At 44.6% G+C, this 25,012-nt stretch overlaps 1 protein-coding gene across 2 annotated transcripts in view; it reads right to left on the bottom strand.

Moving 5' to 3' along the window:
* Positions 1-25,012, bottom strand: part of LOC119965096 (lysine-specific demethylase 3B-like) — a 152,699-nt gene that overhangs the window by 38,182 nt on the left and 89,505 nt on the right. For both annotated transcript variants that reach the window (XM_038795387.1, XM_038795388.1), the window contains exons 13-17: positions 18,648-18,800; positions 16,327-16,434; positions 13,618-13,745; positions 11,147-11,477; positions 475-734 (exon numbers count right to left, since the gene is read on the bottom strand). In XM_038795387.1, coding sequence (XP_038651315.1) covers positions 475-734; positions 11,147-11,477; positions 13,618-13,745; positions 16,327-16,434; positions 18,648-18,800 — 980 coding nt within the window. The remainder of the gene's footprint in view (positions 1-474; positions 735-11,146; positions 11,478-13,617; positions 13,746-16,326; positions 16,435-18,647; positions 18,801-25,012) is intronic.

Here is a 25,012-nt window from a genome sequence, read left to right as displayed (position 1 = left end):
AGAATGACTAAAACTGCACACTTATTCATTTCCCTATATAACGGCTCGATCATGGTGATTTAGTTGATTGCGTCCAAATGAAACAGTTACCGGATTGAAACTCAACAGCATTCCTACTGTGTTTCTCTGAACCGTTACCAATCTCTGAACTTTTTTTAAAAAAACTGGGCTGATATTCTCACCGTTATTACTTTAAGTGTGACAACTGCCATAGACTTTTGTTGCACAGATCTACTTATTGTATCAACATTCAATCTACTTTTGAATTAGGACTCTTCTCAAATATATGAAGATAATCATGATGCTTCATATTCATGATTTCCTTCTTCAACAGGAAATTCTACAAGTGCCAGAGAGAAGCGAGGGTTAGCTCACTGCAGGTTTTAATACAAGCACAATATCAAAGTAAAAAACTATTGATTATTTTTCCATATTCAGAATTTCAAACATTACACTTCTGTTTGTCATACTTACCGTTGAAACAGATGTGAAGACCGAAGGAAATGGGAGGCTGGTCTCAGCAGCTCCACGCTGTAATTTCCCTGGGGCAGAATTTAGCAGATCTCGAAGGCTCGAGCCTTCTGCCTTGGTGGTTGAGGGGCCTCCAGACAAAAGGCTGCTGAATGGCTCTAAAATGGAGGGAGGCTTGGACAAAGTGTTGAATGAGTCCAGTGCTAAGGGAGGCCTGGAATCTTGGCTCTGATTCAACACAGATCTCAAAGAACTGCTACTTTCTAGGAAGGAAGACAAAATAAATGTGAAACTAATGAAATATAAATTGGCATGACTTAGAGAAAGCAATAACCACATTCATTGTCCATGATTACAGTGCTAGGGACCCGGGTTCGATTCAGATCTCGGGCGAGTGCCTGCGATGAGTTTGCACATTCTCCTTGCGTTTGTGTAGGTTGGAGGTGGCACAATGGTTAGCACTGCTGCCTCGTGGCACTGAGGAAGTGAATTTGATCCTAGTCCTAGGTCAGTGTCTGTGTGCAGTTAGAATATTCTCCCTGTGCCTCTGTGGGTCTCACCCTCACTAACTGAAAGATGTACAGGGTAGGTACATGGGCCATGCTAAATTGCCCCTTGATTGAAAAAATATAATTGGGTACTCTAAAATTTATAAGAAGTGTTTGTGTGGGTTTCCTCCCACAGTCCAAAGATGTGCAGGTTAGGGTGGATTAGCCATGCTAAATGGCCCCCAAGTGTCCAAAGGCCAGGGGTTGGGAATTGGGCCCAGGTGGGGTGCTGTTTCGGAGTGTCAGTGCAGACTCGATGGGCTGAAGGCTTCCTTCTGCACTGTAGAGATTCTATGATTGTAAGCTCTACAAATGAAAGCTCCATTAAGATCTTTGCAGGTATCAGTAATCATAGACATTAAAAGTCTGCATAGTTGGTTGTGCACTGCAGATTTGAATCATCACAAATCTGTTCCAAGGATACATCAAGTGCCATCACTGTCCTATAAAGGTGCTACAAGATATTATGTATCGTGATCAACCAATGCAAGCAATCACCCAAATATATGTAAATCATGTAGCATGTCTATCCTGCTGAATCTAACCCCAATATCCTGCCAGCAGCTTCAGACACCCAGATTTTTTGTAGGACCCCAAGTTTGCTACTGAATGGCGGGAGTACCAGCCCGTACCAGCCTCCCCGGACAGGCGCTGGAATGTGGCGACTAGGGTCTTTTCACAGTAAATTCATTGAAGCCTACTCGTGACAATAAGCGATTTTCATTTCGAGAGGCTGGGGTCAGCAGGAGTCAGCTGAGGGGGTTTATGGACCAGATTGGGGGAGTGGATCCATGGAGGTTTGCTAGGCCGGTGGCCAGAGAATTTTCTTTCTTCCCACGTTCATAAAGCCTACTCCCGAATAATTTTTCATAGTGAGTAGGGTGCTAATCCCGAAAGTGGAGGGAACGGAATATTCGGCCATAGCCATCTTGGATCATGCCCCGCATTGGGTGGAGCTGGAGCTGGGGGAGGAGAGGGACCAGCGCCCATTGTGGTGCCTCGATGTGGGACTGTTGGCGGATGAGGTGGCGTGCGGGCGGATTTGGGGGTGTATCGAAAGATACTTAGAGGCCAATGACAATGGGGAGGTGCAGGTGGGGGTAGTCTGGGAGGCGTTGAAGGCGGTGGTTAGGGGAGAGCTAATTTCCATTAGGGCCCATAGGGAGAAGAGAGAGGAGGGAGAGTGAGAGACTGGTGTGGGAGATATCATGGGTGGACAGGAGCTATGCAGAGGCCCCTGAGGAGGGGTTACTTAGGGAGCAACGGAACCTCCAAATGGAATTCGACTCACTGACTACGGGGAAAGCAGAGGCGCTGTGGAGAAAAGCGCAAGGGGCAGCATAGGAGTATGGGGAGAAGGCGAGTCGGATGCTGGCACATTAGCTTCGTAAGAGGGAGGCGGCGAGGGAGATTGGTGGAGTTAGGGATAAAGGGGGGAACACGGTGCGGAGTGCGGTGAAAATAAATGAGGTATTTAGGGACTTCTATGGGGATCTGTATAGGTCTGAGGGGGAGGAGGGGATGCGACGATTCCTAAATCAGCTGAGGTTCCCAAGGGTGGAGTGGAGAAGAAGCAGGTGGTTGGGCTGGAGGCACCGATTGGGCTGGAGGAGCTGGTTAAAGGATTGGGGAGCATGCAGGCGGGGCAGGCCCCGGGGCCGGATGGGTTCCCGGTTGAATTTTACTGGAAGTACGTGGTCCTGCTGGGCCCGTTGCTAGTGAGAACTTTTAATGAGGCGGGGGAGGAGGGAACCTTGACCTGACAATGTCCAGGGCGCTGATTTCTTTGATTTTGAAGCGGGACAAGGACAAATTGCAATGTGGGTCGTATAGACCGATCTCGCTCCTCAATGTTGATGCTAAGTTGTTGGCGAAGGTTTCGGCCACGAGAATTGAGTACTGAGTCTCGTGGATGATTCATGAGGACCAGATGGGATTTGTGAAGGGTAGGCGGCAGCTGAATACTAATGTGCGGAGGCTCCTCAATGTGATTATGATGCCCTCGGTGGAGGGGGAAGCAGAAGCAGTGGCGGCTATGGACGAGGAGAAGGCCTTCGATCGGGTGGAGTGGGAGTATCTTTGGGAAGTGCTGCGGAGGTTTGGGTTCGGGGAAGGGTTCATAAGTTGGGTCAGGCTACTATACAAGCCCCTGTGGCGAGTGTGGCTATGAACCGCCGGAGGTCGGAGTACTTTCGGTTGTACCGGGGGACGAGGCAAGGGTGTCCCTTATCCCCCTTGTTGTTTGCACTGGCAATTGAGCCGTTGGCCACGGCACTGAGGGAGTCCAGGAACTGGAGGGGATTGGTGGGGGGAAGAGAGAGAGAGAGAGAGAGAGAGAGAGAGAGAGAGAGAGAGAGAGAGAGAGAGAGAGAGAGAGAGAGAGAGAGAGAGAAAGAGAGAGAAAGAGGAACACCGGATGTCGTTGTATGTTGATGACCTGTTGCTATATGTTGCGGACCCAGTGGAGGGGATGGTGGAGGTCATGCGGATCCTTCGGGAGTTTGGGGACTTTTCAGGGTATAAACTCAAGGTGGGGAAGAGTGAGCTCTTTGTGGTGCATCCAGGGGACCAGGAAAGGGGGATAGACGAGCTTCCGCTGAAGGGGGCGGAAAGGACCTTTCGGCTAGGAGTTGGGGGGACCTACATAAGCTCAATTTGACTCGGCTAGTGGAGCAGATGGAGGAGGATTTTAAAAGATGGGATATGTTGCCACACTCACGAGCGGGTAGGGTGCAGTCGATTAAAATGACGGTCCTTCCAAGGTTTCTCTTTGCGTTCCAGTGCCTTTCCATTTTGATCCCTAAGGCCTTTTTCAATCAGGTAAGCAGGAGCATCATGGGATTTGTGTGGGTGAATAAGACCCCGAGGGTGAAGAGGGTGTTTTTGGAGCGTAGCAGGGACAGAGGGGGGCTGGCGTTGCCGAGCCTATGTGGCTATTATTGGGCAGCCAACGTGGCGATGATTCATAAGTGGGTAATGGAGGGAGAGGGGGCGGCGGGGAAGAGGCTAAAGATGGCGTCCTGTGTGGGCACGAGTCTGAGGGCGCTGGTGACAGCACCGCTGCCGCTCCTACCGACAAGGTACACCACGAGTCCGGTGGTGGCAGCGACTCTGAATATCTGGGGCAGTGGAGGCGACATAGGGGCGAGATGGGAGCCTCGATTTGGTCCCCGATTCGAGAGAACCATCGGTTCGTTCCGGGAAGGATGGATGGGGGGTTTCTGAGCTGGCATCGGGCAGGGATCAAAAGAATGGGGGGCCTGTTCATTGATGGGGTGTTTGCGAGCCTAGGGGTGCTGGAGGAGAAATTTGGGCTACCCCCGAGGAACGCTTTCAGGTATATGCAGGTGAGGGAGTTTGTGAAATGACAGGTGAGGGAATTCCTGCTGCTTCCAACACGCAGGATTCAGGACAGGGTGATCTCGGGGGTATGTGTTGGAGAGGGCAAGGTCTCAGCGATTTACCAGGAGCTGCAAGAGGAGGAGGCGGCCTCGGTGGAGGAGCTGAAGGGCAAATGGGAGGAGGAGCTAGGGGAGGAGATCGATAAGTGGTTGTGGGCTGATGCCCTGAGCAGGGTTAATTCTTCCTCCTCTTGCGCCAGGCTCAGCCTGATACAGTTTAAAGTTGTTCATAGAGCGCATATGACAGGGGCAAGGTGGAGTAGGTTCTTTGGGGTGGAGGACAGATGTGAGGTGCTCGGGGAGACCAGTAAATCACGCCCATATGTTCTGGACGTGCCCGGCGCTAGATGGATTTTGGAGGGGCTTTGCGAGGACTATGTCCAAGGTGATGAACACCCGGGTCAAGCCGCGCTGGGGGGTAGCATTATTTGGGGTATCGGACGAGTCGGGAGTGCAGGAGGCGAAAGAGGCCGGTATTCTCGCCTTTGCGTCCCTGGTAGTCTGACGGAGGATTTTGCTACTGTGGAAGGATGCAAAGTCCCCTAGCGTGGAAGCTTGGATTAATGACATGGCTGGGTTCATCAAGTTGGAGAGGATAAAGTTTGCCTTGCGAGGGTCTGTGCAAGGGTTCTTCAGGCGGTGGCAACCGTTCCTAGACTTTCTCGCGGAGCGTTAGGAGGAGGTCAGCAGCGGCAGCAACCGGGGGGGTGGGGGGGTGTTTCCTCTTGGGGTGGCGTTGGGGTTAGGGTGGGGTGTTTCCCGATCTGTGTTATTAGTGTTATATGGGGGGCTATTGTATTTTGGGGAAATCCCTATGTATAATTCTTGCACGTTGTGTTCTTGTTTCTTTTTTCTGTCGGGCGGGGTGGGGGGGGGGGGGGGGGGGGGGGGGGGGGGGGGGGGGGTTTGTGAAAATTGACTAAAACTTGAATAAATTTTTTTTAAAATAAAAGGTTTGTTACTAGAATACGGTCTCATTTTTGGATACCAGTCTCGCCGGGGAAATCAAAGGGCATGAATAATATCATGCATATTATCTGATTTCCTCTGGAAGGATGCATCTGATCTTTCTCCCAGAGGAGACAGAACATAATCATAACTAATACTTATTTACAGCAGGAACCCTGTTCTATGGCATTTTTAAAGCCCAAATCTGGCAAAAAGCACATGCAACTTATGCAGCAACAAAATGAAAATTTTGTCTTTTGCATCCTGGATTTTCACACCAGTGAGAATAGTTTATCTGTATCTAGTCTACCAAATACTTTTGTCATTTTAAATACATTGATTAGGTAACTCATCAAATCTTCTATATTCAAGGGATATAAGCCAAGTTTGTGTGGTTAGCTTCCTCTATCATTTAAGAATTGTTTACTCCATTATGGTGGTGCCACTTGGCACCACGTAAATTCTGTCAGGCTCACCAAATGCTGTGACACATCACTAAGGTAGGCTTACATTCATTATACGGAACTGGATCAAGTTAATAAATTAGAGGGCAGCACAAGCTTATAATTATTCTACATGCCATCAAGTGGTGTCACCTCAATGGACTAAATCATTACAGCATGACAGAGGAAGCTGACCACAAACTTAGCTTGCATCCCTAGAGTTTAGAAGATTTGTTGAGTTATCTAATCAAAACATTTAAACTATCAAAAGGATTTGGTAGAGGGCAGCACAGTGGCACAATGGTTAGCATTGCTGCCTACGGCACTGAGGACCCTGGTTCGAATCCCGGCCCTGGGTCACTGTCCGTGTGGAGTTTGCACATTCTCCCCGTGTCTGCGTGGGTTTCGCCCCCACAATCCAAAGATGTGCAGGTTAGGTGAATTGGCCACGCTAAATTGCCCCTTAATTGGAAAAAATAATTGGGTACTCTAAATTTATTTTAAAAAAGGATTTGGTAGATACAGGGAAACGACTTCCAGTGGGGTTGGACTGAGTACAAAATGGTAAAATTTGTTTGGTCATTCGGGAACCTATGTGATAGCAGAACGCAATTTTTCTCAAAGGGAGTGGAAATCGGAACTCGCCACCCCCCCCAGGCAAATGTTGGGTTAACTGATATTTTTAAGACTCGATACATGTTTTTTTGAGTTTAAAGGAGCTTAGAGTTATTGCAATGATATGGCGCCAAGGTGTGTAAACTGAGTTCAGGTACAGAGCAGTCATGATTTCATGGAATGGCGGAACAAGATTTGAGGGATTGACAGGCCTATTCCTGTTTTGATGCTCCTCTGTGAATTGAATGAAGGACATGGGCTCATCTCCTTGGGCACAAGATTTCACAATTAACCACCATCAATAGTACTGATTTTTACAGAGCCTACTTGTGCAATACAAATTGCCTTAGTGGTCTATCTCATCATCCAGTTGCTCGTTTCAAAATAGACTGGGTGACAATCCTAAATGGAAAAGGTACATGGCATTTTCAATGACTATTGGTAATGAAGAATGCACCCCACAAGCAGCACTTGTTTGATATTATCTGCTACATCTAATCAATGGACACTTTCTTAAAAATATTTGCAAGCTACAGCTTCACAAAGCAGCAAATGAAAACTGAAATCGTTTCAGAGCAGGAAACAACAGTCTGATGAGGCAAAAAACAAATTACATCTCAGTCTCAGGAAGATAAGGCCATATATTGGGGCAAATAACAAAAGATACATTTAAGGAGAAGCGATAAAGCACATGAGAAAGGCAAACCACAACAGCACCACTAAAAACAGCTTAATTGTTCATTTGTGTGATTACTATTTTGGGGTGTTTAGCTGCAAATAGTTATAAGTGGCTACAGTTCAAAATAATGCATTGGACATGAACAACTTTCGGCTGATTGAGAATGCCAAAGGTATTATACCAATATCTGTTCTTCCTTTTAAGGGGACTCCAGGGCCGGGATTCTCCCCTACCCGCCGGGACGGAGTGGCGTGAACCATTCCGGCGTCGGGCCTCCCCAAAGGTGTGGATTCTCCGCACCTTTAGGGGCCAAGCCCTCACATTGAGGGGCTAGGCCTGCGCCAGAGTGGTTCCCGCTCCGCCGGGTGGCGCGAACGGCCTTTGGCGCACCGCCAGTCGGGGCCGAAAGGACTTCACCGGCCGGCGGAAGTACACGCATGCACCGGTGCGTCAGCGGCTGCTGACGGCATACCGGCGCATGCGCAGGGGAGGGGGTCACTTCCACCTCCGCCGTGGTGAAGGCCATGGGGGGGGCGGAAGAAAAGGGAGTGCCCCCATGGCACAGGCCCGCCCGCCGATCGGTGTACCCCGATCGCGGGCCAGGCCATCGTGGGGAAACCCCGGGGTCAGATGCGCCCCCCCCCTCCCCTCCCGGACCCCGCCCCGTCGCCAATCCCGCCGGTACCAGAGGTGGTTGAAACCACGCCGGCGGGAAAGGCCGGTCAGCGGTGGGACTTCGGCCCATCATGGGCCGGAGAATTGCCGTGGGGGGCCCACCAACTGGTGCAATTTCCACCCCAGCCGAATCTCAGGGGGCGGAGAATTCAGGACACGGCGGGCCCCGGGCGATTCTCCGACCCTCCGGGGGAGTCGGAGAATTCCGCCCCAAATTCTGATTTCGCCTCCAAGCATAATTTCGGTTTAAATCTGTATTATGTGAACAGCACGGTCGTGCAGTAGTTAGCACTGCTGCCTCACGGCGCTGAGGTCGCAGGTTCGATCCTGGCTGTGTGTCACTGTCCTTGTGGAGTTTGCACATTCTCCCGTGTTTGCATGGGTTTCGCCCCCACAACCCAAAGATGTGCAGGTAGGTGGATTGGCCACGCTAAACTGCCCCTTAATTGGAAAAAATGAATTAGGTACTCTAAATTTTTTTTTTTAAATCTACATTATGTGGAAATGAAGAATATTTGGATTATAAATCTGATGATTATGAAGTTGATCACAGAAAATGCACCCATGTTGATTGGATTTGATTTATTTCACATGTACCGAAGTTCAGCGAAAAGTATTTTCTGCGGCCAAAGGAACGCAGGAGTCAAAAAAAGAATAAGCGACAAAGTACATTGATAAAGTGATTGGTTACAGTGTGGAACAAGGGGCCAAACAAAGCAAATACATGAGCAAGAGCAGTATAGGACGTTGTGATTAGTGCTTACAGGGAACAGATTAGTCCGAGGGTGAGTCGTTGAGGAGTCTAGTAGCTGTAGGAAAGAACCTGTTCCTATGTCTGAATGTGCGGATCTTCAGACTTCTGTATCTTCTACCTGATGGAAGGATCTGGAAGAGGATAAAGCCTGGGTGGGAGGGGTCTCTGATAATACTGTCTGCCTTCCTGAGGTAGCAGGAGGTGTAGACAGAATCAATGTGCAGGTGGCAAGCTTGTATGATGCGTTGGGCTGAGTTCACCACACTGCAGTTTCTAGCGATCGAGCAGTTGCCATTCCAAGCTGTGTTGCAGCCGGATAGGATGATCACTGAGGTATATCTGTAGAAGTTTGTGAGAGTCGATGCAGACATGCCGAATTTCTTCAGCTGCCGTTGGAAGTAGAGACGTTGTTGCATCACTGTGAGTGGGCCAGGACAGACGGTTGCCGATGGTGACCCCCAGGAGCATAAAGCTATCAGAGCCATTGATGAAGACCGGGGACGGGGTTGTCGTGCTATGCTTCCTGAAGTCGATGATCAGTTCCTTGGTCTTTCCGACATTTGGAGAGGTTGTTTTCGGTACACCATGCAACCAAGTGATTTATCGCCCTTCTGTAGTCTGATTCGTTATTGTTTGAGATACAACCCACCACAGTCGTATCATCTGCAAACTTATAGATTGAGTTGGAGTTAAATCTTGCCGCACAGTTGTGTGTATAGGGAGTATAGTAGAGGACTGAGCATACATCCTCGCGAGGCCCCGGTGTTGAGGACTAATGTGGAGGAGGTGCTGTTGCTTATCCTGACAGATTGTGGTCTGTTGGTGAGGAAGTCAAGGATCCAGCTGCACAGGGACGGGTCAAGTCCAAGATTGCAGTGTTTGGTTATGTCGTCGTCGGGATAACGGTGTTGAACGCAGAGCTGTAGTCTATGAACAGCAGTCTCACATAGGTGTTCTTGTTGTCGAGGTGTTCGAGTGTTGATTGTAGAGCCAGGGAGATAGCATCTGCTGTGGACCGGTTGCAGTGATGGGCGAACTGCAATGGATCGAGACCATCTGGGAGGCTGCCGTTGATCCGTCTCATGACAAGCTGCTTGAAGCATTTCATGATAACAGACTTCAGGGACATCGGTCGGTAGTTTTTGAGGCAGGCTAAGTTGTCCTTCTTTGGTGGTCTTCCTGGAGGAGGTGGGGACCTCAGAGTGAGGTGTTGAAGATGTCTACGAATACCAGCTGGTCTGCGCAGGCTCTGAATGCTTGCCCAGGGACTCTGTCGGGGCCCATCGCTTTCAAGAATGTAGCTCATACCTCTGAGGCTGTAATAGTGGGTATGGCTGTGTCCAGGGCTGTTGGGGCGGGTGGCAGTGATGAATTGGCTGACTGCTTGTTCAGTTCATCGGGGAGGGATGCTCTAGCCCCAGATACTCTGCCTGGCCTTGCTTTGTAGCCTGTGATCTTGTGTCAGCCCTGCCATAGTAGTCGTGAGTTTGTGTCGTTGGCCTGGGACTCTAGTTTGATGCGGTATTGTCTTTTGGCATCCCTGATCGGTCCATCAATCATAGCTGGATTTCTTATGTCGGTCAGGGTCGTCGGACTTGAACGCCTCCTTCCGGAACTTCAGCAGGGAGTGAACCTTTTGGTTGAGCCAGGGTTTTCGATTGGGGAATACCCGTATTGTCTTCTTTGGTACACAGCCCTCGACAAACTTACTGATGAAGTCTGTGACAGTGGTTGTGTACTCATCAAAGGTTAGCTGCCGCGGCCTTTAATATGGACCAGTCCACAGACTCCAAGCAGTCGCGGAGGATGTCCTCGGATGCCTTGGGCCAGCACTGCACGGTTTTTGAATATTTACAAATTAATACCCATTGTGTTGGCTTTCTCCATTCAGTAGTTTCCCTCATTCACTTCTGCCATTTTTCTTCTTTTTAAAAAAAAAAGAGTATTTTACATTCTGATTTTCTTCCAACTTCCTCAGCATTACTAACTCATTTATGGTGCGTAATGTGTGCCACCTGGTGACAAGAATGGATACTACAACAGTGTAATTTTAGTCTTTTGACAACTTGAACATGATCTGAATTTGCAATTTGGATCAAATGCAATAGACCTTAAACACATCTTGGACAGCATGGTGGCACATGGTTAGCACTATTGCCTCGCACCGCTGAGGATCCGGGTTCGATCCTGGCCCCAGGTCACTGTCCGTGCGGAGTTTGCACATTCTCCCCATGTCTGCATGGGTCTCAACTCCACAACCCAAAGATGTGCAGCATAGGTTGACTGGCCACACTAAATTGCCCCTTAATTGGAAAAAAAAAATGAATTGGGTACTCTAAACTTAAAAAAAAATCCTTAAATACATCTCTTCATGCATGCATATGATTATTAAATCTCATCCCATTGCAAATTATTTGCCATGATGGCTGCTAGCACCAGTAACTTGGGAATCTAAAGAATATTTCTCGTCAAAAATATATTCATAACGCTCTTTCTCCCCTCAAAATCATCAGCACAGCACCCTGTTCAATCACAGAAGCCCAACAGTATAATAAAGTGATGGAATGATATACCCCAGGAATAGACTGGACTAATAAATTATAAAAAATTACCTTTCTTCTCCTCCTTTGCTTTCTGTGTGGCTAGGTCAGCCAACCAGTGCAAAGCTGATGTAGTGTCTGCTGAACTCAGTGTGCCATCCTTCAGGCTGGCTGTGGTGGAGAGCCCTTCATTGTCACTAACAAAGCTCACATTATTGCTATTGCTCCCACCCTGGTTCATGGCATTGTCTGCACCAGTCTCACCACCGCTGCAGTCCGCCGTATCTGGTTTCACTTCCACTAAACTGCCATCAGGTTGAGGTAACATAATAGAGCCTCCACTGCTTGCTGACACCTCATTTGTAGCAACCGCACTGGCAGGATTTGGAAGACTGCTTGAAAGCTGAAACAAAAAGTCCAGAATTTCAAATAACACTAAAGCATCCATTTACAAACAAGACTGGTTGAAATGTTTAGAGGTTGCAACACAAAAACAGGCCATTCAGCCAAACAAGTTTGTATTGTTTATCCACCACTCCCTTCCTAACAACACGGTGGGTGCAACAACATCACATGGACTGCAGCTATTCAAGGCGGCGGCTCACCAACACCTTCTCGAGGGCAGTCAAGGATGGGCAACTGGCTTAGCCAGCATTGCCCCATCCTGTGAAATAGTTTAAAAAACTTGAGCAAATCACATTTACCCATCCTATTTCCAGAACCCTTCACCCACCGATACAATCATCAATTGTGATACTGTTTCTGCCTCAACAACCCTGTAAATGAATTTCATAACTTCAAAGCTCAAAAGGTTTCTCCTATTCTCTATTCTAAATCATGTTCATTTAAACACGTTTCTCTGGCCCTTAATTCTTGAGCCCTCAACTAGTGGGAAAAGTAAGCTTCAATTTATCATATTTTCAGAATTTTTTTAATGCATCCATTTTATTAACCAGTTATCTGCATTGTTCCCATGAAAAGAAAACAAATCTTTCAAGTCTTTCTTCATATTTGTACTTCTTTATGCCCGACAACAAGCCCAATATCCTCCCTATAAAGACCACAACTGTGCACAGTACTGTGAGGGCTTATTAAAAATTTCATAAATACCTCTTGGCATTTAAATTCTACACCTCAAGATAAAACCTACGGCTCCAATAGCTAAACAGCTGTATGAAATTGAGGTGCTGCCTTTATTTAATATCTTGAACTGGCTTCCCTCCCCCACCCACATTTCACCACTTCTTTACAATACCAAGTTTATTTTAATTCAGAATAAAACTGTTGCTGTTTGCTTCAACCAAACTGTATGAACAGAACTATTATTTGATCATAAAATATTCAAAATTTAACAGGTTACAAGTATAATTTCTTATTACTCTGCTTTTGTACCAGTGATCCAATTCTCCTTTTTAATGTCATATCAATATCTCAGATTCTTCATCGATCACATTTACTACCAGAACCTCCATTGGTGAAAAAACATTAGTGATCGGGTTTTTCTGATATCTATTTCTAATATTTTATTGGAACTGCTTTTGGCTTATCATTTGTGTAATACAAGCCAGTTAAAATTATGCAGAGATCTTCCTATTATGAAAATCTAATTTCACTGCAACACAGGAACGTAGAACTGAGTGGTGAAACTATCCAAAACAACACATCCCTTAGCCAGATAGACTGGATATGGAGAGGATGTTTCCACTGGTAGGAAATACTAGAACCCGATGGCACAGCCTCAGACTGAAATGACAATCCTTTAAAATTGAGAAGAGGAGGAATTTCCTCAGCCAGAGGGTGGTGAATCTGTGGAACTCCGTCGCAGAAGGCTGTGGAGGCCAAATCATTGAGTGCCTTTAAATAGAGATAGACAGGGCGGCACATGAAGCAGTGGTTAGCACTGGAACTACAGCGCTGAGGACCCGGGTTTGAATCCCAGCCCTGGGTCACTGCCCTTGTGAAGTTTGTACATTCTCCTCGTGTCTGCATGGGTTTCACCCCCACAACCCAAAATGTGCAGATTAGGTGGATTGGCCATGCTAAATTGCCCCTTAATTGGAAAAAAATTATAACTGGATACTGTAAATTTATTTAAAAAATAGACATAGATGGATTCTTGATTAATGAGGGAATCAGGGGTTATGGGGAAAAGGCAGGAGAAGGGTGTGAGGAATACATATCAGCCATGATTGAATGGCAGAGCAGACTCGATGGCCAAACGGCCTAATTCTGTTACTGTGACTTATGTTCTTACACATATGATATAGCTCGAACAAATTTTCTCCATATTCTCTAGGGTAGATATCCAGCTATCTCTAACTTTGACAGAAACAGACAAAAATACCTCCATTGAGAATCCATTCGCCATGCATAGACTGCCCTCTACATTTGTTGTTAAATCTCTTCATCCTCCATATTCGAAGTTGAATATGACCATGCTAATCATACTGATGTTTGCGTTGAAGACAGGCTAGCAGATTTCAAAGTAGCTATTCTCAAATGCTAAGTCCTGAATGTCAATGTCTATGATTAATAAAACATACCTGTGACACTCCATTTGGTGCTGCTGGCTTGGGCAGAGGCTTAAGCTGTTTGGTAATACAAGGGCAGTTTGCTTTGATACCCCACTTTCCCCTTGTTGCATGAACCATGTCTCCAATATCATAAAGAGCTGTGAAGAGATGAATGTTTTCAGAAATGAGCAGGCTTTTTCCTTTCAAAGGCCTTGTTGCTTACTCAATAAACCTGACTAACACCCTTTTAACTTTGCTCTATGCAACATGCAGAACGCAATAATGGCAGAGTGAAGAAATTCTGCTGCCCAGAAATCTCACACAAGGCTGCACATTTAATAAACAGAAAGAGATTTAGGATTAGACTTAGCATTTGGTGCCTAGTATTACAACAGGGTTATAAGCCGCTTTTCTGTAGTTGTGTGCAGACAAGATTGCAGGTGCAGAGTTCCAGTACAAAACAAGGGCTCGAAGCACAGTGGTTAGCACTGTTTCTTCAGAGCAGCAGGGACTTGGGTTCGACTCCTGCTTGGGTCACTGTCCGTGCGGAGTCTGCACATTCTTCCCATGTCTATGTGGGTTTCCTCTGGGTGCTGCAGATTCCTCCCACAAGCCCAGAAAGGTGTGCTTGTTAGGTGAATTAGAGATGCTGAATTCCTCAGCGTTCCCCGAACAGGCGCTGGAGTGTGGCGACTAGGGCTTTTCAGTAACTTCATTGCAGTGTTAATGTAAGCCTACTTGTGACACTAATAAAGATTATTATTGCTATTATAAATGAGCAGAAAGGGAAAATATGGACTGCCAAGTTGACATATTTCAATATGGCATCAAGGATGTATTCACAAAAAAGCATTTGCTAATGGTAAATAAACTCAAGAATTGCTAATCTATCTTTAAAATCTACCGTAGAAAATGAGACATGACATATCGAGCAAACTTGTTCTACAGTCAATAGCAGTAATGTGCTAATGATGTGACTTTATTCACAACTAAGTGGGGTCAGGTGACCTAACCCAGTTCAAGGGATTGTCATTGCAGATTATTTCTCCCACTGTGAGATAATGCCAATGCTTATAAATATATGGCAGCTGAAAAAAATGAAGAATTTGTCGGGTCTGGGAAGCTTAAAGCTGTGCCATTATGCAGGCTATGAGTTTACAGTAATCAGGCACCCAAAAACATGGATGCTTGTCGACAGCCCATATTGCAGAGAAATTAGTTCCTGCTGGCTATATCAATTTAATTTGCAATTGTACAAATGTAACAGCAATTCACTTACAATTATGTAATAATCAACTAGATCTTTATAAACAATTTAAGTTAGGATAAACAAACTGGCAGGAAATCTAAATTTCTTTTTGCATTCATAAGAGGCAGATTGATGGACATTGAGCAAATAACACTGCATTATCTAATATAAATAGCTGCACACTACTGGCCTTCTAATAATTTAAGTCTTTGAGTGAATGCTCTAGTTGTGATTAAGAGCAGCTTATGCTAATTGGGGAAAGGCTACGGGGTAACGGTGGAAGGGAAATGTAGTCTGCACTGTTTATTTACAAAACCTAGTATAATATATGTTGAAGATAAACGATTCCAGCTTATTGCATTTACCTGATGCCTGTTCAACAGATAACATGCTGGGGTGGCGTCATGGCAACCAGCATCTGCACAATTTTGCTTTTCAATTCACAAATTTTTACTACTTCCATTAAAGAAACTAAATATGTTGCTGCATTGATCCAGACATTATGGCAGAATCTCTAATTCTCTGATATTCTAGTCGTGGGATAAAGGAGAGCTAGCTCCTTGTATTAATCGTAGCTTAGGCAGGTAGAAACAAACATCATCAGGTTGATGCAAATAATTATTTTATGCCCAATTTCCAACTTTAAGGCACATGACACTGGGAGTTCAAAACTCTGCCAAGAGATTAACAAACATAGCCATACCATTGTAATTATTTGGATAAAACAATTTACTACTGAAACACAACAGTCAACCTATACTATTGCCATTCAGATAATAGTTGGAGTGAGTAATGACAGACATAAATGATCCTGTTTGATTTGAAGTATCAGCAGAAAGAACTTTAGAAACAAGACACAGAGCTGATTCTGAATCCAGCAGCATTCGTTTAAAATAATAAATATTTTCAACAAAACCAACAGAGCATCAAAAAAGTTGGATTGTAGGTGCTCCCTTATGTATGTTGCTGCATCACAATGAGGCAGGCTCATATCAATGGTTTCACACATGACCAGCTGGATCCGATCACAAGTTAACATGTCGGGCCTGTCTCACGAAATGCAAGAAAAATGAAGTCAGACCAAGTGCAGTAATGACAAAGGCTTGGAATTGGTGCACAGTAAAAAAATGACTGAAAATGTTAATAACGGCGGCACAGTGGTTAGCACTGCTGCCTCATGGCGCTGAGGACCCGGATTTGATCCCACCCCCAGGTCATTGTCAGTGTGGAGTTTACACATTCTCCCTGTGTCTGCGTGGATCTCACCCCCACAATCCAAAAAAGATGTGCAGGGCAGGTGAATTAGCCATGCTAAATTGTCGGTTAATTGAAAAAAAGAGAATTGGATACTCTAAATTTAAAAAAAAAATGTTAACAACACCAAAAAAAAAATGCTTATGGAAAAATGCAAGCTCATCAGCCCATTAAGGAAAAGCGTATCGAAGCCCAGAGGAAAGGCAATTTAATGAATTTACAGTTCATATACTAACCAGTGCTGGGAATAATTTGTGTTGGCATTAGATTCTCTGGCTCGTGGGTTTGCCCCTTAGCACATTTCAACCAGGAGAAAACCTCATCTTCGAGACTGTCATCCTCCACTAAGTAGGGAGAAAGAAAATAAAACAAATTAGACATCATGCACCAAAGAATGAATGCGTAGAAAAGTATAAAAGTGTTCATTTATTACAGTAATGAAGATCAGATGATCATTTCTGTATCTCATATTATTCTTTTCAACTTCTCTGCCAATTCTTTCATGGCTGAGTGGCTAATTATGAACATACTTATTATTTTACAAACTAAGCCAATATCAAAGTCAAAATACTGCTCTTCAAAATCTCATCACTTGTACAAACTGGGAAACACGTTTGGTTACCCATCTTTTGTACCGCTTGCAATACTTACACATCCTTGCTCTAATGAGAAGTGAATTATACCCATACTCCAGGTGTGGCCTTTCGTGATCTTTTTACATTCATGCTGTACCTTCTGGTTAGCTGTCTTCTACTGTCATAAAGAAATTTGGCGTGTGTAAACTACCCAACAATACCTTGATATCCCTTTCCTGCAATGCATTCTATAACCCAAAGTCACTCAGTTGATTTTCCTTCACTGATTTCATTACCAAGTATTTGGCATAGTAAACGTCACGCAAGAGGCACACCTCCTCAACCTTTATATTTGGTTTGTGCATTCCCAATTACTTAGAGAAACACCCTATTTGATGGCTTCTCGAGACAGCATTGGTTCTATCTCCAGCTTTAAATCATTTACATGCATATATATTGCAAACACCAGTGAACCCAGCACTGAGCCCTGTGATACCCTACCAAATTTACAGATCTTCATTCAAAATTACCCTTTGCTTGCACTGGATTTTCAACCCACCTCAGAATTTTACCTCCAACTTGACAATTTTCTACCTTCCAAGCTAATTGTATGAGTGAAACAGTATTAAATGTTTTTCCAGAATATAAATAGAACAAAGTCATCAGGGCCTGCAGATACATAACATTCATTCAACCTCTTCAGCCCACTAATTACTTTTGAGATGACTATTCCCTAAGCTGATGTATTCGCTTCTTTTGCCATTATCTAATACTCTGCATGCATACTTTAGTACTTGCACTTAAACTGTCAAAAACATATGTACAAAACACATATCTCGCTTCTATAGTTTTTCTACCCCCATCTGGATTTTCACATTTCTAGGAATGCTCTATTGGCGTTACTATCATTTTACTGCCCTTACCATCTAACTACCATCTCTGCCAGGATCCTGGCACTGGTCTGATTCAGGAAAAAGGTGCCAGCTTGTACAGATTCCCTGGTCGTTGTACTTTTTCTATGAACCTGAAGCCAAGGAATACTAATAAAAAAATCTTACACTGAGCCACATAGAGATATGAGGGCAGCTTGGTCAAAGAGGAATAACTTTAAGGAGAGGTTGAGGGAACTAAGAGGCTTTCGGAAAAAGTTCCAGTGTTTAGGACCTAGGCATTTGAAGGCACGGTTACTAATGGTGGAACGGGTGGCACAGTGGCGAAGTGGTTGGCACTGCTGCTTAGGACGCGAGGTCCTGGGTTCGATCCCGGCTCCGGGTAACTGTCTGTGCGAAATTTGCACACTCTTCCCCACAACCCAAAGATGTGCAGGTTAAATTGCCCTTTAATTGGCAAAAATAATAATTGGATACTCTAAAATTAAAATTAAGAAAAAAACTAATGGTGGAACAGAGGAAAATTGTTTCCTTCATTGCCAAACCAAAAATTCTTCAACCGTAACATACCATTGATGTGAATGCCTTCTAGATACTTTGTATTAACTCCAAGATACTGCATACACATCATTAGTCCTGGTCCCGATTGCTTACTATACCTTTTGTTCCAGGTGACTGTAGACTTTTAAAATTGGATCATTACATATTTGTTCAAAAACTTAATAGCAGATTCCTCTGCAGGCTAATCTAGATCTATTTTATCAAAAAGCCTAAAACTTAGTCATCCTCCTGCAGTACACACAATCTAATTATACTCGATTTGCATTTTACTTAATCCTGAAAACAGGTATTTAAAGTTTTACCGGAGCAGAGCACACAATGGTTCAAGATATTTTACTGTCTTTCAGTTAATACAAATGCGGTGCCTTTCTCCTTCTGTACTAGTATACCAAATAATTAGGTCAATCGCTCATATAGTTGCATAATGTCTAACTTTGGCTACCAAAATGGGTGCTGTTTGATCACAGTATCAGATATAATCCCTCCAATTTAACCCTTTAATAAGTCCTTATATTCACATCTTTGCCATACCTTGTGGTGGCCGACCCTTCCTCATCCTGTAGCAGTCAAGGCACACACCAAAACCACATTTACGACAGACCCAGTGGATATTGAAGAGCGTTGTTTCACAAGCATCACACATCTCACGAATACCACGTACAGCTCGTTTCCATGCTAGTTGCTCTTGAAGCAACAAGAATAAAATATAATCAATTCACAATGGGATATTCAATCAAAATCTACTTGGCCCACCAAGATTCAAATAAAGAGACTTCAACACAGCACAATTAGCATGCAGAACAATATTTTTAAATTTCCATTTATATTTCAGACAACAGAATCATTCACAAATGTAGATGAACAGATAATTTGCATGAAACTATAACTCCTTGCAAGCTTTAAATAGATCCAAATTAACATCAGTTTTAGAGGAGGCACAATCTACAATTTTGGGGCATTACATTAAACACATCGATACCAAAATCATTAAATAAACTGTGTCTGCAAAGACAAGTTATTTAATTTAGATCGGTCAGAAATGGTAGTAAAAATGCTTTGTTGGATTAGTATTGGTAATGAAGGGCCAGAGAGTAAACGTTATCTCATCCATAAATTGTCCATGGGGTTTGTATTTGATTGTTGCCAGGAGATCAGGTGGCTATTGGCAGGTGGCAGTTCTTGTAAATTATGACAGCATGAGGCAGGCTCTATGAACCAGCTGATCTTTGTCCTGCCTTTCATCTTTCATATGCTTGTACTGTGCTTTTATGCTAGCGGTATTTTAGATGTTTTCTAAAATCCCATTTTTCTTGGAATCATCTCCATGCAATGATTAAGGCCATTGAGGGGCAACTGTGTGGGAGGATCAATCAAGTGCAGAGGGAGTAATGAAGGTAGCAGTAATCGTCTCCTCACACCTCGGTTTATGACATCTCCCAGTGGGGTTAACTGGAATTGTTGGATAGGGTTTAAATTAATTTGGCGGGGGAGTGCACCAGAAAGTAATGGAAATGCGCAGAAATTAAATTAGAGAAAAGATACAAACAGCAGTAAAATATATCCCAAACTTTTCAGAGTCTCGATTGGGTTAAACAAAAAAGTGGCAAAGATGGTATTATACTATACAAATGTCAATGTTGGGAGTGTAACTGGCGAGTTGCAGGCATATAGTTATATGGGAGTATGATATGGTCGAATTAACAAGGCAAGGAATAAATTAGTAATACTTCTAGTTACCAAGTACTTAGGAATGAGTTATATGAGGAGGTGTGGCAGTATTGATTAAGGATATTACAGTTCTGCAAGAAAGGATATACAAAATGGTTCTAAGGATTGAATCGATTGGCTTGTATTGAGAAACAGCTGTTATATTGCTTGATTTAAAAAAAAGTAGAGTTTCAATAAGTGAAAGAAGATGGATGAGCATATTTGTTGGCAAATTTAAAAAGGTATGTAACAAACTTAATAATAATAATCAAATGAAGTAGCAATATTAGGAAAATGTAATTACTCCAATATAGGCTGAGAAAAAATAAAGGACAGCGAAGGAATTTCTGATGTGTGCAGAACTTTCTCAATCAAATTTTTCAGCCTTGTCTTTTGCACTGTGTTGGGATTCTCCATCAGTGAGAATGGGAATATCAGCAGACCCGACTCCTGTTAGTTGCTTAATTGTCCACCACCATTCATGATTGGATGTGATAGGCCTACAGAGCTTTGATCTGATCTGTTTAGCTCTGTCTCTTGTATGCTGCTTCTGCTGACTGGCATCCAAGTAGTCCTGTGTTGTGACTTCATCAGGTTGATGCTTAATTTTTAGGTATGCCTGGTGGCTGCTCCTGCACTCTTCATTGAACCAGTGTTGATGGCCCTGGTAAAATGAGAGATATGCCAAGCCACAAGGCAACAGATTGTGGTTGAATACAACTCCGCACCGCAGCTGCTAGGGGCCCACAGCCACTCATGAACACCATGTTCTGAATATATCCCATTCAGCATAGTGGTAGTGCCACACAGTACGGTGGAGTGTATGCTTAGAGTAAAGACGGGACTTAATCTTGAGAAGGTGGTCACTCCTAACTATGCTGTCATAGACAGGTGCATCTGCAACTCTTGGATTGGTGACGGTCAAGTCCAGTCGGCTTTTCTCCCTTTTTGGTTCCCTCACCACCTGCTACTAATCCAGTCTGGCAAACATGTCCTTCAGGACTTGGTCAGCTCAGTCATTGATGGTGCTAAAGAGCCACTCTTGGCGATGAGTATTGAAATCTCCTACCCACCATACATTGTGCCCCTGCCACCCTCCGTGCTTCCCCCAAGTGGTGTTCACCATGGAGGAGTACAGATTCATCAGATGAGAGAGGGGGGGGGGGGGGGGAGAGTAGGTGGTAATCAATCGGTTTCCTTACCCATATTTGATTTGTGGGACACGCAATAGCACAGTGGTTAGCACTGTTGCTTCACAGCACCAGTCCCGGGTTCGATTCCCGCTTGGGTCACTGTTTGTGTGGAGTCTGCACGTTCTCCCTGTGTCTGCGTGGGTTTCCTCCGGGTCCTCCGGTTTCCCCCCACAAGTCCCGAAAGTCGTGCTGTTAGGTAATTTAGACATTCTAAAATTCTCCCTATGTGTACCTGAACTGCTGGCGGAATGCGGCGACTCGGGGCTTTTTACAGTAACATCATTGCAGTTTTAATGTATGCCTACTTGTGACAAAATAAAGAATGTTTGATGCCCTGAGACTTCATGGGGTCCAACATCAAGGGCAACTCTCCCCTGATGAAATATCACTGTGCTGCCACCTTTTCTGGATCCATCCTGTCAGTGGGCAGGACATAGCCAGGGATTGTGATGGTGGCGTCTGGGACATTTTCTGTATGGTATGTAAGCGTGGCTGTATTAGGTTGTTTGTGGGACAGCTCTCCCAACTTTGGTACAAGCCTCATGATGCTAGAAAGGAGGATTTTGCAGCGTCTAGAGGCTGGGTGTGCCGTTGTTGTTTCTGTGCCTAAATCAATGCCAGATGGTCCTACCGGTTTCATTGTCTTTTGACGTTTCTGTTGCAGTTTGGTGCAATTGCATGGTTTGTGTGGTTTTCCCCAAGAATCAGTTTTGTGTCCATTACTCTTTTAAAATTTTAGAAATGACCAAGACTCAGTTGTAGAAACAGGACTGTAAAGTTTGTAGATAATGGCAAAGTAGAAGAAAGTGATGAGAAAAGTTATAGGTTTCAGGATGACATAGACAGGATGGTGAGAGGATGAAGAGAAAGATAGCCGATTGTATTCAATGCAGAGAAGTGTTAAGTGCTGCACTTTGGGAGGACTATATAGAAAGTCAGTAGCCCAAATAAATAGCACGATTCTCAGAAGTGTAGATGAGCAGAGAAATTAATGTCCCCGTTCACAAATCCTTAAAGCTGGCAGGGCAAGTTGAAAAGGTGATGCAAGTAAACATTTATGTTACTTACATTTATAAACAGAACAATAGAATATAAAGGAAAGAGATCATGCTAGAGCTTTGAAACACACTGGTTAGGCCTTAGCTGAAGAACTTTTAAAAAAAAAATGTAATTAATTATTTTTTCCAATTAAGGAGCAATTTAGAGTAGCCAATCCACCTACCCTGCATGTTGTGGGGGTGAGACCCACGCAGACACGGGGAGAATGGGCAAACTCCACATGGACAGTGTCCCGGGGCCACGATTGAATCTGGGTTCTCGGTGTCTTGAGGCATCAGTGCTAACAACTGTGCCACCATGTCACATGCCCTCTAGCTGGAGTACTAGGGACAATTCGGGCACCATATTTCGGGAAATACGTAAAGGCTGTTTCTCCTTGGAACACAGAAGGTTATGGCTTTAACTAATAGAGATCTTTATAAGATGAGAGGTTTTGATAAGAGTAGACAGAGAAAAAAATATTCCCTCTGGCAAGCAAGCCAATAATCAGAGATTCAAAATCATTGGCTAAAGATCTAGCGGGGAAATTAGAATTTTTTCACTCGGCGTTGCTGAGATCTGAAATGCTTCACCTGCAAAGATGCTGAAAGATAATTTCATAAATGATTTTAAAGGGAGTTGGATATGTATTTGACGATAAGGAACTTATTGAGTTACGGACAAAGCAGGAATGTGCGACTAAGCATAAACGCTCCTTCAAAGAATCAGCAGGCATGATGGACTGAAAAATCTGCATTTGTGCTGTATGTTTCAAAGCTTCTACAAAATTAGCTAAAGTGTTATTTCATAAACCGGCTGGAAGCCATTTCATCCATTGTTCAAAATTCATAACAGAAGTTATTAGAAAATGCAGTTTACAAACCTCAGAACCGTGACCACATTAACATGTCACCTTAAAACGTTTACATTTCTCATTTTCCCCTTTTTAACCTTGATTCTACTTGTTACAGTCAGCTTACGGTTACAACAAACCTAATTTGTCTCAATTTACCAGGAAGTATACTTGATGAGTATCAGAAGGGACCTTTGGCTCTGTTCTCCCTTGGAACTTGAGCAACTGCTTGGAGATGCCAAAGCATGACAGCAAGGTGGGACAGGAGAATTTAGAGCTAGTGTTACCACCATACAGCGAGGCGAAGGCAGATAAACTAGAAAGAACTGAAGATTAAACATTACATTATCCAAGGCAATTTGCAGTTTCCCATTTTGTGATCTTTGTACATAAGCCAACAGTAGAGGGGGAAAATGATAGGACACTATCAAATCTTGAATGCTCTAATGCTGGATGCCCTACAATCTCCCCACGTCTCTGCTGTACACAAGGTCACATCTGGATTAACATCACAGTTCTTTCCATGAAGGTAGCAACAAATAATGCAGAAGGTATACAAACTAACTTTTTTCCTCTCCTTCAATTTCCATCAACTTAAGTACAAAACAGATGAGTTGAGGCATCTTAGAACCAAGAAGCAGCAAAAAGTGATGTACATACGTCAGATTAAAACAGTAATGGCCTGTAAAAAGAGTTGATGATACAAGAAAATATAGACAAGACAACTGAAAACAGTAAGGGAGTCAATTTAAAGTTGACGGTTTTCTTATTGATAGTTTGCTGCATATTACCGTACAGTTTACAGGTATTGACACAATCGATTTCGCTGGAGCTTTAGACAGTGGGGTTGCCCAGTATGCCAGCATTGCCAGGTTGAAGTCAGAGCCTGAGTCTGCAGCTTTGCACAGCAACCGCTTGACAATATGGACCCCTTTCTCGGCCTTCCCATTTGATTGCGGGTAGTGGGGACTGGAGGTAACTTGACGGAAGTTGTGGGACTGTGCAAAGTCAGACCATTCTTGGCTGTAAAAGCATGGACCGTTGTCGCTCATTACTGTGAGCGGTATCCCGTGCCTGGCGAACGTTTCTTTGCAGGCTTTGATGACCGCCTTCGACGCGAGGTCAGACAGTTTCACCACTTTTGGGTAACTGGAGAAGTAGTCGACCAGGAGTACGTAGTCACGCCCCTTGGCGTGGAAAAGGTCTACACCTACTTTGGACCATGGAGAGGTCACGATCTCATGCTGTTGCAGTGTTTCCTTGGGTTGAGCCCGTTGAAACTTCTGACAGGTGGGGCAGTTGAGGACCGTGTTGGCAATGTCCTGGTTAATGCCCGGCCAATAAACCGCCTCTCGAGCTCTGCGTCGGCATTTCTCGACTCCAAGGTGACCCTCATGGAGTTGACCCAGCACCATAAGCCTGCATGCCCCGAGGAATAACGATCCTGTCGAGTTTCAGAAGGATTCCCTCCACAACCGTCAGCTCGTCTTTCACGTTAAAGAATTGGGGACATTGTCCCTTCTGCCAGCCATGGGTAAGGTGCTGCATCACACGCTGCAGTAGAGGATCCTTGGCTGTTTCCTCACGAATTTGGACCACCCGTTAGTCAGAGGCTGGGAGGTTAGTGGCACACAATTGCACTTGTGCTTCTATGTGGCAGATGAAGTCACCTTGTTCAAACGGTGTGGTGATGGACCGGGATAGGGCATTTGCAATGATCAGCTCTTTTCCTGGTGTGGAGACAAGTTTGAAGTCATAGCAGTGGAGTCGAAGAAGAATTTGCTGTAACCGAGGTGTCATGTCATTTAAATCCTTCTGGATTATGTGGACTAGAGGGCCTGTGGTCCGTTTCCACCGTGAATTTCGGCAGGTCGTAAACGTAGTCATGAAACCTGACTATTCCTGTCAGGAGACCAAGACACTCCTTTTCGATCTGGGCATACCGCTGCTCAGTGGGCGCCATGGCCCTGGAGACATATGCCACTGGAGCCCAGGGCGAGGAGTCATCTTGCTGGAGAAGCACCGCCCCAATGCTGTCCTGGCTTGCATCAGTTGATATCTTGGTTTCCTTGGTTGGGTTAAAGAACGCTAGAACTGGGGCTGTG

The sequence above is a fragment of the Scyliorhinus canicula genome, chromosome 4, assembly GCF_902713615.1.
Source record: "Scyliorhinus canicula chromosome 4, sScyCan1.1, whole genome shotgun sequence".
NCBI lineage: Eukaryota > Metazoa > Chordata > Chondrichthyes > Carcharhiniformes > Scyliorhinidae > Scyliorhinus > Scyliorhinus canicula.
The sequence above is the reverse complement of the archived record's forward strand: the minus strand, read 5'-3'. Positions and strand labels throughout refer to the sequence as shown.